Source organism: Phoxinus phoxinus, assembly GCF_949152265.1.
Source record: "Phoxinus phoxinus genome assembly, chromosome: 4".
In the NCBI taxonomy this organism is placed as follows: domain Eukaryota; kingdom Metazoa; phylum Chordata; class Actinopteri; order Cypriniformes; family Leuciscidae; genus Phoxinus; species Phoxinus phoxinus.
Window position 1 is genome coordinate 13,659,215 of NC_136879.1, and position 13,852 is coordinate 13,673,066.

At 45.2% G+C, this 13,852-nt stretch overlaps 1 protein-coding gene across 4 annotated transcripts in view; it reads left to right on the forward strand.

Moving 5' to 3' along the window:
- The window catches only part of amotl1 (angiomotin like 1), a 33,163-nt gene that overhangs the window by 14,670 nt on the left and 4,641 nt on the right, over positions 1–13,852 (forward strand). For 3 of the 4 annotated variants that reach the window (XM_079611614.1, XM_079611613.1, XM_079611615.1), the window contains exons 8-11: positions 689–879; positions 10,541–10,657; positions 11,156–11,349; positions 12,451–12,852. In XM_079611614.1, coding sequence (XP_079467740.1) covers positions 689–879; positions 10,541–10,657; positions 11,156–11,349; positions 12,451–12,852 — 904 coding nt within the window. The remainder of the gene's footprint in view (positions 1–688; positions 880–10,540; positions 10,658–11,155; positions 11,350–12,450; positions 12,853–13,852) is intronic. The other variant, XM_079611616.1, reaches the window with a different exon arrangement.

Below are 13,852 nucleotides of genomic sequence, written 5' to 3' on the forward strand. Positions count from 1 at the left end.
CAAACTGGGCTTAACAGGTTCTTAAAATGGCAGTGGTGCTATATAGTACCATAAGCACTGCAAAGAACCGCTGAAGAACCACTTTTTATTAGAGTATATATATATATATATATATATAGATACATTGCGAGAACATCATCTAAAGTGAGAACTATTTACAGTTAATATTTACAGTTATTATTTGACAACTCCCTTCTGTTGCAAACAGATACTGTGAATGTTACTATTACATAAACAGATCTACACCAACCTAAACATGTTCACAGTTCACCCAAACATTTTTAATTTTGTCATCATTTACTCACCCTCAAGTTGTTCCAAACCGGTATGAATTTCTTTCTTCTGTTGAACACAAAGGAAGAGATTTTTAAAAATGTTGGAAACCAATCAGTTGAAGGTAGCCATTGACTTCCATGGTAGGAAAAAATCAAATACTATGGAGGTCAATGGCTGCGTCAACTGATTGGTTGGGTGAACTGTCCTTTTAACAGTTGTTCAACATGTTTAGGTTGGTGTAGATCTGTTTATGTAATAGTAACATTCACATTATCTGTTTGCAACGGAAGGGAGTTGTCAACTGCAACAGACCTAAATGCTAGAGAGTAATTATCCAGCCCAACATTACTCATAACCACTGTGTGTGTGTGTGTGTGTGTGTGTGTGTGTGTGTGTGTGTGTGTGTGTGTAGCGCGCTGGTGTAGGCGTTCCCCTCTCTGTGCGTGAGTCCAGTGCTCCTGCGCTACTGGATCTGCTCAGGGAGAGAGAGGAAAGGATTCTGGGATTGGAGGCTGATATGACATGCTGGGAGCAGAAGTACTTCGAAGAGAGCGCAATGAGACACTTCGCCATGGAGGCCGCAGCTACAGCCTCAGCACAGAGGTCAATACACACACACACACACCCAGTCTATATAAAGACATAGTAAATTACATTTTTATTTGCACTTCATGTTCAAGTTCACACTTGTAGTTCGGGTTGCTTGGCTAGTTTGGTCCGGACCAAAAAAACATTTAGTCCTCCTGGTCCACTTATTATTTACATTGGCATTTTAACACCGAACATGATGTTTTATAAACAAAGTTCGGGAGGAGCACGTTCAAATAATTGATCCAATTATCACATCATTCCAACCAGCTGTCAACAATCAGTAATCAACATTTCTATCCAATCAGCGTGAGTGCAGACCTATATAAATACTCATTCGACTCACCAACGTTCCTCGACAGTTTTTCAGCATTTGGTTCTCCGTTCTGCAAACGATGTCTCAAATGCAACGTTCACCGTCCGATGACGAGCTCAACCGCTCTCCGGTTCCTCCGCCGCCATCAGCCGGCCCTAGGACCACTTCTTCTCCGCCTGATATCGCCTCCGAGCCCCAGGCTTCATCTCGAGGGCGCCGGTCTGCACAAGCAACCCCCCGCACGCCAAGACGCCGAGGCCTGCCCTCACCTCCACCAGCGAGGACTCCAGCTTTCTCCCCGGCATCCTCCTATCATTCGGCCGTACCCACGATTCCACCCATTGGAAAGTGGACAGTCATGAGTCTGAGACAAGCGCTGATAAATTCTGATATTCAGCCTTCACGCAGGATGAACAAAGCGGAATTGTACAATCTGTACGTCACCTTGCAGTCATCCAATCTCTCTCCCAAGTCCACCCCAGCTTCCACGGCAGCCAGCAGGCTGAGAAAAACCCGGGAGGCCCCGAATCCGCCTCGCCAGACACCGTCTCCTCCTCATTCAAGATCCGGTTTTCGGCGTGCATCAGCCCGCAGTATCAGGCCTTCAGCGAGCCTGGGCCGCGCCCCAGATGCCACCGCTGCGAGCCCTCACTCGCCTCCCGCCTCAGCTCAGCTTTACACCGCGGCGCTTCCCGCCGTAGCGCCTTACACAGCTGGGCCCGCCGGCCCACCCCCAGCCTCCCAGCTTTTTCCTCCCGCTATTTCCAACTCTTTTCCTTTGCAGTGGCCTCCGGCTCCCGTAGCAGACGCTAGCGTGAGGCTGCCTCCGCTAGCGGCGCAGGCCCGGCCTTTCAGTCATCTTCCCGCGACTACTGCTAACTCCTCCCCTTTTCAGTGGTCTGCAGCCCAAGCAAGCGCGAGGCTGCCTCCGCTTGTAACTGAGGCTCACACTTCTCATTCATATCCTCCTTTTCCCCCTCATGTTTCTTTCAATTTCCCTCCCCAAGCCCCTCAGGCCGATTTAAGCGTGAGGCTGCCTCCGCCGATAGTCGCAGCCCCGGCTTCTCTCCCTTTCAGCTCTCTGTTTTTATTCGTTTTAGTTACTGTCGTTTTACTGTGTAGCACTTTGAGATTCTTTGGAATGAAAAGTGCGTTATAAATTAATGTATTATTATTATCCAGTATCAAATTGATGCGTCAGTGGTGAATATACACAGGTGTAACCCACTCTAGTTCTTTCTTTCGACCCTTCCAGAAAGGACCACACGAAGACGTATGCTGAGCTCAATCATCGCATGTTTACTGAGAACATATAAAATGACACCAAACAGACGCGAAATACAGCTCATTCCGGTCACATTCTCCTCAACAGCTTGCATGAAACTCTTTCCACTCAGTTTCTGTCTAAACTTGCCTTCACTGCACAGCAGTATTACATTCCCGCTCCGGTGGAGTTAAGTTTCTTTGTAAGTTCTCCAAAGCCACAGCAATGTCACCTCAGCTCCGTTCTCTGGAAAATTGTCTCCACTGTGCAGTAGAGCAGTGATGTCTCCTCATCCAGTACCTTACTATTCAGAATTCATATCCCCGTGACTCACTCGTTAAAACCCCTACTCGACGCATCGCTCGACACCATCCTCCAAGCAGTTTTTCCCCCAGAACCATCCAATCCTGACTGCATGAAGATGTTTCAAAGGATCCCACTTTGCATATAACTTGCAGTTCCCCGATATTTCTCTCCTTTCAGTCACCTCATTCACCTCCCATATCAACAGCGGTAAGGGCCTCCAAGCAGGGTCCATCAAAGGCTACTTTAGTGGTTTCCAATTTTTCCATAAGTTCATTCATGGCGCAAATCCCCCCCGTCTGTTGATGACTCCCTTGTTGCCCAGGATCCATTGCAGCTTCCCAACGCCGCAACGAGCTCCCATGCTCAACAGGACAGCACAACCGAACCACCAGCAAGTCACGAGGCCGCAGGCTAAGCCGAGCCGCTTCCCGTACCCCGAAGCGCCGTGGCTTGCCCTCACCCCCACCATCAAGGTTGCCACCACCATCTCCAGCATCCTCCAACACTTCAGCACAACCCACCATTCCTGCGATTGGAAAAATCGACAGTTTTGGGGTTGAGACAAGCGCTAATCAGCGCCGACGTTCTTTTTTCCAGGAGAATGAATAAAGTTCAACTATACAACCTGTACGTTTCTCTCCAGTCAGCTTTCCGTCTCCAAAATCCACTTCACCTGCAAATCCGCAAAAAAGGCGAGTAATTACAGAGCCCTCGAACTCACGTTCCCAGAAACTCCAACTTCCTTTTTCGCAGGGCCCAGTTTCCCAAGCGTCAGGCCACAGCAGGCCTTCAGCTAGCCCAAGCCGCGCCCCAGTTTCCGCCACTGCCGGCAGGCCCCAGCATCCTCTCCTCTCCGCTGAGCTACAGACCGCAGCTTTCGCCAGCACCACGCCTCACGTCCCAATGCCATTTCTAAACGAACAGGCCCCCCTTTAGCGTGAGTATGCCTCCACCAATGGCGCAGGCCCAGCTACCATATAATTTTCCTGTCACTTTTTCCAACCCGTTCCCCTGTCCGTGGCCAGCTCCACCTGCAGACTCTAGCGCGAGGCTGCCTCAGCTAGAGGAGCAGGCCCTCACTCCCTTTCTGCCTACTCAGCTCCCTTCCTTTCCTACTTTTCTGTTCCTCCAAGCTCCAGGGGCCGACCTAAGCGTGAGGTTGCCTCCACAAACGGCCTCGGCCCCCGGGGGGTTTTTTCCTCCTATTTTCCCAAAATCGTCCTCCTTTCACACTTTTCCGCAACGCCGATGCCCATCCCGACGAACGCTACAGCTATGGAACTGCCCCCCGTTGCCAGTAACATCAGAGCCCAGATCCTCACAGACATTCAGGCCACTGGCACCAGATGCGGACCCATTCCCAACTCCAGTACCTCACTATTCAGAGTTGATATTCCCATAAACCACCCATTGAAACCACTTCTTGACGCCTCCCTTAATTCCATCTCCACCCTCCGCAGAGGTAACCACTCCACCAATACTGCCCGCACACTGGACGCAATGTTCATATTGGCTTTTTCGGTTTCCTAAGATGCTCAGAACTCACCATCACTTCCAGCTTTAACCCAAAAATCCACCCCACAACCACAGATCTATCAGTGCTAGACAACGAAACCATCTCCTATTTCATCAAGAAAGTAAAAACAGATCAAATCAGGGAAAGCCATTTCATATATATTTTCTATCACCAATCCAACCATACCAAACTCTCTCAGCCTATTTACTTTTCAGAATTCACGGACTAAATCCCCTTCCGACCCACTTTTCGCAGACGACTCCAACCGCCCCGTCACACGGTTCTGGTTCCAAAAAACACCTCAAATCTGTTTTGCTCCTTTCAGGCATCCCAGCAGAACACTTTTCCAGCCATTCATTCCGCATAGGCGCAGCAACCACAGCTGCTCAAAAAGGCCTCTCCCAGCAGCAGATCCAATCTCTTGGCCGCCGATCATCGGAAGCCTTCAAGAGTTACCTCCGCTCAAACTGCTTCCATATCAATGAAGCCCAACAAACCCTCATCAGTTAATTACTTTGCCAACTCCCTTCCCACCCAACCCTACAGACCACCACTCCCGCAGGAGCCTCGATCCCCTTTCTACCTCGCTTCTCTGCCACAGCAACACTTTTCTGTTCCAGCCGGAGCTCAGATCTCCGTCCCACCCTCCTTTCAGATCACAGTTCGAAAGCAAGTTATCATCATCAACACCACAGCAGCACCACCTCTTCCTCTAACAAGATTCCTCTCTCGACGCAACTGGCTCTCCAGTCAGTTAGGAGCAAGTCAACCAAGTTCTTCTACTACAGCTACTCTACTCCACTCCCGCAGAGGTTTCGCCACTCCGTCCAAACTTGTTTCCACTTCCGCAGCAGCGTCATCTACTACGCTCCCGCAGGAGCTCCATTACTCCGTCCAAACTCATCCACTGCCGCAGCAGTGTCATCTACTCCGCTCCCGCAGGAGCTTAGTTCTATGTCCAAATAGTTTGGATATTTAAAGCAAATTGAAAGCAAGTTTGGTCCACTGCCGCAGCAGTGTCACCTACTCCGCTCCCGCAGGAGCTTCGCTACTCCGTCCAAACTTGCTCCACTGCCGCAGCAGTGTCTTCAACTCCGCTCCCGCAGGAGCTCCGTTTCTCTGTCCAAACTCATCCACTGCCGCAGCAGTGTCATCTACTCCGCTCCCGCAGGAGCTACGTTACTCCGTTCAAACTCATCCACTGCCGCAGCAGTGTCATCTACTCCGCTCCCGCAGGAGCTCCGTTTCTCTGTCCAAACTCATCCACTGCCGCAGCAGTGTCATCTACTCCGCTCCCGCAGGAGCTACGTTACTCTGTCCAAACCCATCCACTGCCGCAGCAGTGTCAACTACTCCGCTCCCGCAGGAGCTCCGTTACTCCGTCCAAACTTGCCCACTGCCGCAGCAGTGTCATCTACTCCGCTCCCGCAGGAGCTCAGTTCTAGGTCCAAATAGTTTGGATATTTAAAAGCAAATTGAAAGCAAGTTTGGTCCACTGCCGCAGCAGTGTCATCTACTCCACTCCCGCAGGAGCTCCGTTACTCCGTCCAAACTTGCCCACTGCCGCAGCAGTGTCATCTACTCCGCTCCCGCAGGAGCTCAGTTCTATGTCCAAATAATTTGGATATTTAAAAGCAAATTGAAAGCAAGTTTGGTCCACTGCCGCAGCAGTGTCATCTACTCCGCTCCCGCAGGAGCTTCATTACTCCGTCCAAACTTGCTCCACTGCCAGAGCAGTGTCATCTACTCCGCTCCCGCAGGAGCTCCGTTACTCCATTCAAACTCATCCACTGCCACAGCAGTGTCATTTACTTCGCTCCCGCAGGAGCGACGTTACTCCATCCAAACTCATCCACTGCCGCAGCAGTGTCATTTACTCCGCTCCCGCAGGAGCTCTGTTACTCCGTCCAAACTCATCCACTGCCGCAGCAGTGTCATCTACTCCGCTCCCGCAGGAGCTCAGTTCTATGTCCAAATAGTTTGGATATTTAAAAGTACACCACATATCACCATCCCCAGTCTACCACCTCAGAGGCCCACCCATCTGACGTCACGACAATCAACTCCCATCCGATGTCACAAGGAGGCTTCCAGCGACTTACCCCTTCCCATTTCCGATACCTCAAGCTGCACCCTGCAAGTTTTTGGGGGGTCATCAACATCATGGCGGCTGTCCTGCATTTATTTTGCAGCTTTTGGGGGGAGTACTCTGGGTTCGGGCCGAATACCGAGCCCGGAGCCCTCTCCTCGGACAGCACGCCAAATACGCATACTATTTATTCCATCTGACTTATTTGTGAGTGTGAACTCGTGAACTAAATATTCCGAACCTAAAGGCATAGGGATATATTCACAACCTGATTGTTCGGCTTTTATTACATATATTTCGCAACAAAACTTACCAACCATCCAAAACAATGTTGTGTGCCGGGCTAAATGCGCTCGTTGGATGTGTGTAGCTACATAGGATGGTATTTCGACCAGCTGAGAACTCGTGAAGAGCTTAATGTGTAAAAGAGTCAAAACAGCGGCAGGACTCACACACACTGTGATGGGTAACATCATGACTGATGATAAAAAACAGGTATCCTTAAGCAGTTTTTCCTTTTTGGGGTTGCATCTTCTGACTTCATATCCTGTTTTTGGTTGGTTAACATGTCTTTGGTCCATGTTGCGTTCATATTTCAGTTGAATCGCACCAGAGTTTGTTTGGTTGCGGATCGAGACCCATCTTTACAGCGGTCTTGGTCCACTTGTTGGTCACACTTGAACCGCACTAGCAGAGCAATCGGACCACGGTTCGCTTTAATCAAACCAGACCTGACAAATGTGAACACATCCTTAAAGCCCTCCATGAGAAAGCCGACGGTGACCAAATCACTATTAGAAAACCCAAGGGCTCTTTTCTCTTTCTTGGCATTATGCTCTCATTATCATATATTCAGTTTTTAATGTGCTTCATATAGTTACTTGTTCGGATATTCTTGACACTTCAACACTGAAAGCAGATGCATGTTGTTCAACACACTCATCTGACGACCTCCGGCCTTCATCGGCATGTGCCCTGAGACTTGTGAAATGTGCTACTTGTTAGTAATAAGTGAAGCTGGTAATGCTGTTTGTGGAGTTGTTTATTCCTCCTCTGCTGAGATCTTCACAGATTTAGTGTCTTCTTTTCTCTTCAGTGGATTTCATCTAAGGCTGTGTCTGAAGTAAGTTGTTGTTCTTGTGTTTCTGCTCGTCTCTTTTTCTGTTCTCTTCTTTCCTTCAGTGATTCTGCTTGTTAACAGGCTTATTAAGGATGAGATGACTCCATGTTTAATATACACAGATTCTGTGGCTCGGATAAGGTCCAGTTCTGTTTTTTCTTTGCTCTTGGCTGACATGTGGCATTGCTATGGCCTGCTTGCGGCCCAGATCTGACACACAGGAGTGAGCCGTCATTCCACGGGCCAAACTATTGTCAGTCTGATTTATCCATGTATGCTCCAGTCCAGTTTTTTTGAATCCAGTCCAGTACATTCCATTAACAAATCTGTATTTAGTAGTTAATGTTTTTGGTAAATACATATTCTGGTAGATCAATGTTCACATTAAGCAGCAATGTTACACGTGCTCCATCTCACTCTGTGACCAAGGCCTCATTCCAGCGAAATCATGAAATGAAACGCAACCAATCGGGCCACAGTGTCTGTACATATGCAAGTTGCTTGATTTCATTAGAAGTTATATGCACTGCACATACTGGTTTTGAACCGAGGTGTACTGGGACCCATATAGACCCGAGGTGTGTATGGCAGGGCCCACTTCATGGCTCTGGAGGACCTCCAGCACTGCACGTTTTAGATGTGTCCCGAATCAAACACACCTAATTCAACATCAGCTCATTAGTAAAGAATCCAAGACCACAAATACTGTATATGTGTTAGGGAAGAGAGAAATTAAAAGTGTGCAGTGTTGGGGCGGTACTCCAGGACCAGGATTGGGAACCAAGAGTGACAGAAAAAAAAGAAAAAGACAAAAAAAGAAGAAGAGTATTTTACCTAAAGCCTTTGAATTTTTTGTTTATTTGTTTTGTTATTTATTCAAACAGCCATGAAACTCTCTAATCATGTTTTGGTAGATTCTTGGTGTAGTATTCTTAAAAGTCAATAGAGGTCGCCCTTGTACTGTTATTGGTAAAAAAAAAAGACAAAAAAAGAGAGATATGACATAATTGAGGGATGCCTGACTAGAAACTTAGCATAGCAACTAGCGCATGATTCATATATAGCTTAATATATTTTATTAAAACAAGAATTTTGTCTTGTTTTCTTGTTTTTCAGTAAAAATGTCAAACACCCCTAAATAGAATGAATTAATCAAATTATTTATTATGGCTTGTTTTGAGAAAAAAATTCTTTAAAATAATGTTTTTTCACTTTGTCACTTAGTTACTCATCCATACATTTGAAACCCATTTAACACTCAAGTTATTACTAAATATCAGTAGGCTAGTTATTTTTTGAGCTCCTAACTCCACCCGTAGACCCAGCCTAGACCGGACCTCTTATCAACATGTGAATGTGTTTGTGATTTTAGTGTTACAGCAGATGGAGAGTGCAGGGTTACTGTATTGGGGCCCGGAAACCCCAGCGGTGCTCCTGCCCTCTCTTGGACAAAACAATCATGCTCAAAAATAGTATTTGCTGTTCAAATTATACCCCAACATACAGTAAATGTTTCAGGGATATATCCGACTCCAAACACAGAGATGTAAGTGAACCCAAGTGCAGGAGGTTATTGGAGATTTAGCAGGTAATGCAAGATAGACAGTTCAGGGAGAAGATGTTTGCTGATGAACTTGGTTCTTTTATTTTTACCAGGACAGCGTAAGATTCACACACACACACACACACACACACACACACACACACACACACACACACACACACACACACACACACACACACACACACACACACACACACACACACACACACACACACACACACACACACACACACACACACACACACACACACACACAGAGGAGCGGGTGAGATGATGACACACACACACACACACACACACACAGAGGAGCAGGTGAGATGATGACACACACACACACACACACACACACACACACACACACACAGGAGCAGGTGAGATGATGACACACACACACACACACACAGGAGCAGGTGAGATGATGACACACACACACACACACACACACACACAGAGGAGCAGGTGAGATGATGACACACACACACACACACACACACACACACACACACACACACAGGAGCAGGTGAGATGATGACACACACACACACAGCGGAGCAGGTGAGATGATGACACACACACACAGATACCGGTAAGTATACAGGTGAGTAGTTAAATTCACTAGAGTTAGCTTGGAGCAAACGGAACCAAAACCAGGAGATCACTGGAGTCTTACTAGCCAAACACCAATGTGAGTAAAGCAGGTAAGAAGTCTCTCCTTTAGGTGTAGGCCAGACACTGACCGAATAGCTGCGTCCCAATTCAAAGGCCGATTGGCACAGCGACACGATGAAGGCTGTCCCGATTCAAAGGCTCCTTCAAATGCGTCCTTTCCCAGAGCAATGAAGGATACAACAGATGGATCCTTCCCAGCCTTGATTACCCCAGAATTCACTTTTAATATTGGGTTTCAACTTAAATATCTCATATATAAAATACATATATAAAAACTTTTTTAAAGCGGTTATTACTTTGATTATCCGTATTCTACTAAGATGCGATTTTATGTAGTTTATACTCTTTATTATATACAGAAATGGACCGATGACGAGGATCATGTACAGGTGATGGGCAGCTGTGGTATCAGATTGTTTGGCCTACAGGGGAACCGTGACCGTATGTCATAATGACAAAATTATATGCTCAATATTTCCTTTTTATATAATGACAAAGCATTTTCCCTTGCCTCGTTGAAAGCAATGGAGACACTACACCTAGGTGCCCTTTAGCATCTTAATAGTGATGCTAAAGGCTCTTGACGCTTCAGTTGTTGATACGTTGGGAGTGAGAATGGGTTTAAGTGGATGCATGTTTATATGGGTACAATACACATATTTCCTCGCAGACCTCCATTTAATATACCATTTAAAATCTTGTTTACACTTTCTAAAATTGTGTACATTTATTTGTAATAACGATAATGAAGAGATTAAAAAGTATTAACACTTTTTTACAAGTCATCTTATAATTTTTGAGTTTTGCCAGATTGACTGTGTTGTGTTTCCAGAGACACGACTATGATCCAGCATTCCCGCAGTGGCAGTTACAGTGACAGCTCGCTGTGGCTGCATGAGGACGACAACAGAAGCCAGAGCGGTCGGCACTGCCAGGACATGGAACAAAGGTGAATGCTAATAAACATAATGCTCATATAAATATGCCTTCAGCATAAAACATGTTGCTCATGCATGTGACAGAAAATGTTAAATACATTATATTTATATATTTGCCTAAAATGTACAAATTCTATATTAAACAAAAAACACTGAACCAGACTATTAAAATGTTGAGCAAATAATCTCATTGGCTGCAGATTGAGTGAAGGTTTGAGTTGTTTAAGTCTGCTTGATCAATAACCAAAGCATGCTTCTTTAAATGTTAATCAGGAAAATAACATGTTCTTATCAAAGGGATAAAATGTTGTGTTGCAAAAATGAGTACATCCTCCTAAAAGTTACACTGCAAAAATGTGTTGGTAAAAAATTTCTGCTGCAAATTAAAGGCAATTTCTTTGGTCAATAAATATGTAGAACCAAAACACTGTTATATAGCCCCCCCCCCCCCCCCCCCCCCAAAAGTACCCAATTACTTTAAGAATTAATAATTTCTCTGTATATCACAGGATGAAGGACTTGCATGCTCAGTTGCTGGAGAAAGACGCCATGATTCAAGTTCTACAACAGCGTTCCCGTAGAGATCCCGCTCCTCTGCGTCCTGCCCGCTCTGTGCCCTCCATTTCCATAGCAAGTGGACTACACACACGCCAGACATCACAGGCCGATCACAGAGACCAGCTCAGCTGGAAAGGCAGTACAAGTGAGTATACAAGTATACAACAGCACACAAATATAATTACAGTATATGCCTCATTTCACAAAACATAAAGCATGAGTGAATGACTGTAACTTTATATGTGTTATATTAAAATTTTTCTATTATCTTCTGCATATTAACCCATTTACAACAATGGCTGTATGATTTTGAGGACGGTTGTGGGACTCATACACAACAAAGCTGACATCAAAGTGTACTCCATCCAGGGAGATTCTGATTCAAATCCATTTAGCTATATTGTGTAAAGCGTTTCAGTTTCAGAAGAGAAAAAGCAGTTTCCCGTTGGTCAGTTTTATTTGTTGGACAAAGAGAAAAATCTGACATCTCTCCATAGAAAAATGTTGATGGATAAATGTTTGAGCCCTGCGTGAATAGGTCGATCTATTGTTTCTATTAAAATATATATCCATAACAAGGTCTTGGTGTAAATTGACCTTTAATGACCTTCTGCTACACCACATGAGTGATTATGGTAGTTGCTTGCAAAGTATGCAGTGTGTACTGTACTGAATTTTCATGAAGAATTTACTTCTCGAAAGTTGATGAAATACACTTTTTAGGTATGCCGGTGAGTGTATGAGAATGATAATATAACAAAATAATATTTTACAATGCTTTCTTCATACTTTCTTCTAAAACAATTAAAATCTATTAGTTGCTTAATCACAAATGCCAGCGGACACCATGCTCATAGGTGTAAAAAGGTGAAAATGAGAATAAATATACATTGCGCATTACTTCTGTCTTCAAGAGCACACTCACAATGTAGGGACCAACAATCTAAACACTATGTGACTACACACTCAAACCTTTGTCATTCTCGACAAAGCCTAGTGAACGCTTTATTGGTAACACTTTATAATAAGTATAGTGTAATAAAGTACTTGCAAATCATTTGCAACTATTCGTAGTTAATTAATAGTATATAGACCAAACCCATCTAAGGTTCTCATTATTTGTTATCTCTGTAATGCTTTGAAACAATCTGTATTGTAAAAAGCGCTATATCAGTAAATGTGACTATAGCACGTGTGACCTGTGTTTCTTGAGGTTTCACCAAAAGGTTTGTGTTCTTGTTTGCAGATGTATTCCAAGGAAAGGACCAAGTAGAGCACACCCTTCCCCCTCTTCCCTCTCTTTCAGTCTCTTCATCTCTCCCTGCCTCCTCTCTTTCCTCTCTTCCTCCATCATTCTCCTCTCTACCTTCCTCTTTCCTTCCCTTCTTGGTTCAAACACGTCAAACAGGTTCAAACACGTCATTAATAACCTCATCCTCCTGTGTTCCCCGCTCCTCTCTCCCTCCCTCTTCCTCTTCCACGCTACCCTTGCCCTCATCTGTCTCTCTTCTGCCTCCTTTATCTTTATCTCTCCCCTCCACTCCTCTCCTGTCCCTTCATTCTAAATCAGTCAGCAGAGACAGCTGTCAAACAGGACAGAGTCCAAAGACATTTAGCGCCGGAACCTCCACAAGGCAAGAGAAGAGAGGTGAGACAGCCAGAAAGTATTTTAAGTGACAATGTAGCTTCTTAAAACAGTCTTCGGCCACTTTATTAGGTATACCTGTTCAACTGCTCATTAACGCAAATATCTAATCAGCCAATTATACTGCAGCAACTTGCAATGCATGTTCAAGGTGGTCTTCTAAATTCGAACTGAGCGTCAGAATGGGGAAGAAAGGTGATTTAAGTGACTTTGAACGTGGCATGGTTGTTGGTCTGGGTATTTCAGAAACTGCTGATCTGCTGGGATTTTCACGCACAACCATCTCTAGGGTTTATAGAGAATGATAAAAAAATAAAAGAAATACCAGTGGCAGTTCTGTGGGAGAAAATGCCTTGTCCAGAGGTCAGAGGAGAATGACCATCTCTGAACAATCAACACGTCACACCTTGAAGCAGAAGAGCATCTCTGAAAACACAAACACGTCCAATCTTAATGCAGAAGAGCGTCTCTGAACACTCAACACATCAAACCTTGAAGCAGAAGAGCATCTCTGAACACTCAAGATGTTAACCTTATAGCAGAAGAGCATCTCTGAACACACAAACACGTCCAACCTTAAAGCAGAAGAGCATCTCTGAACACACAAACACGTCCAACCTTAAAGCATAAGAGCATCTCTGAACACTCAACACATCAAACCTTAGAACAGAAGAACATCTCTGAACACTTAACGCATCAAACCTTAGAACAGAAGAACATCTCTGAACACTCAACACATCAAACCATGAAGCAGAAGAGCATCTCTGAACACTCAACTCATCAAACCTTGAAGCAGAAGAGCATCTCTGAACACACAAACACGTCCAAGCTTAAAGCAGAAGAGCATCTCTGAACACACAACATGTCAAACCTTAAAGCAGAAGAGCATCTCTGAACACACAACACATCAAACCTTGAAGCAGAGGAGCATCTCTAAACACACAACACATCAAACCTCGAAGCAGAAGAGCATCTCTGAACACACAACACATCAAACCTTAAA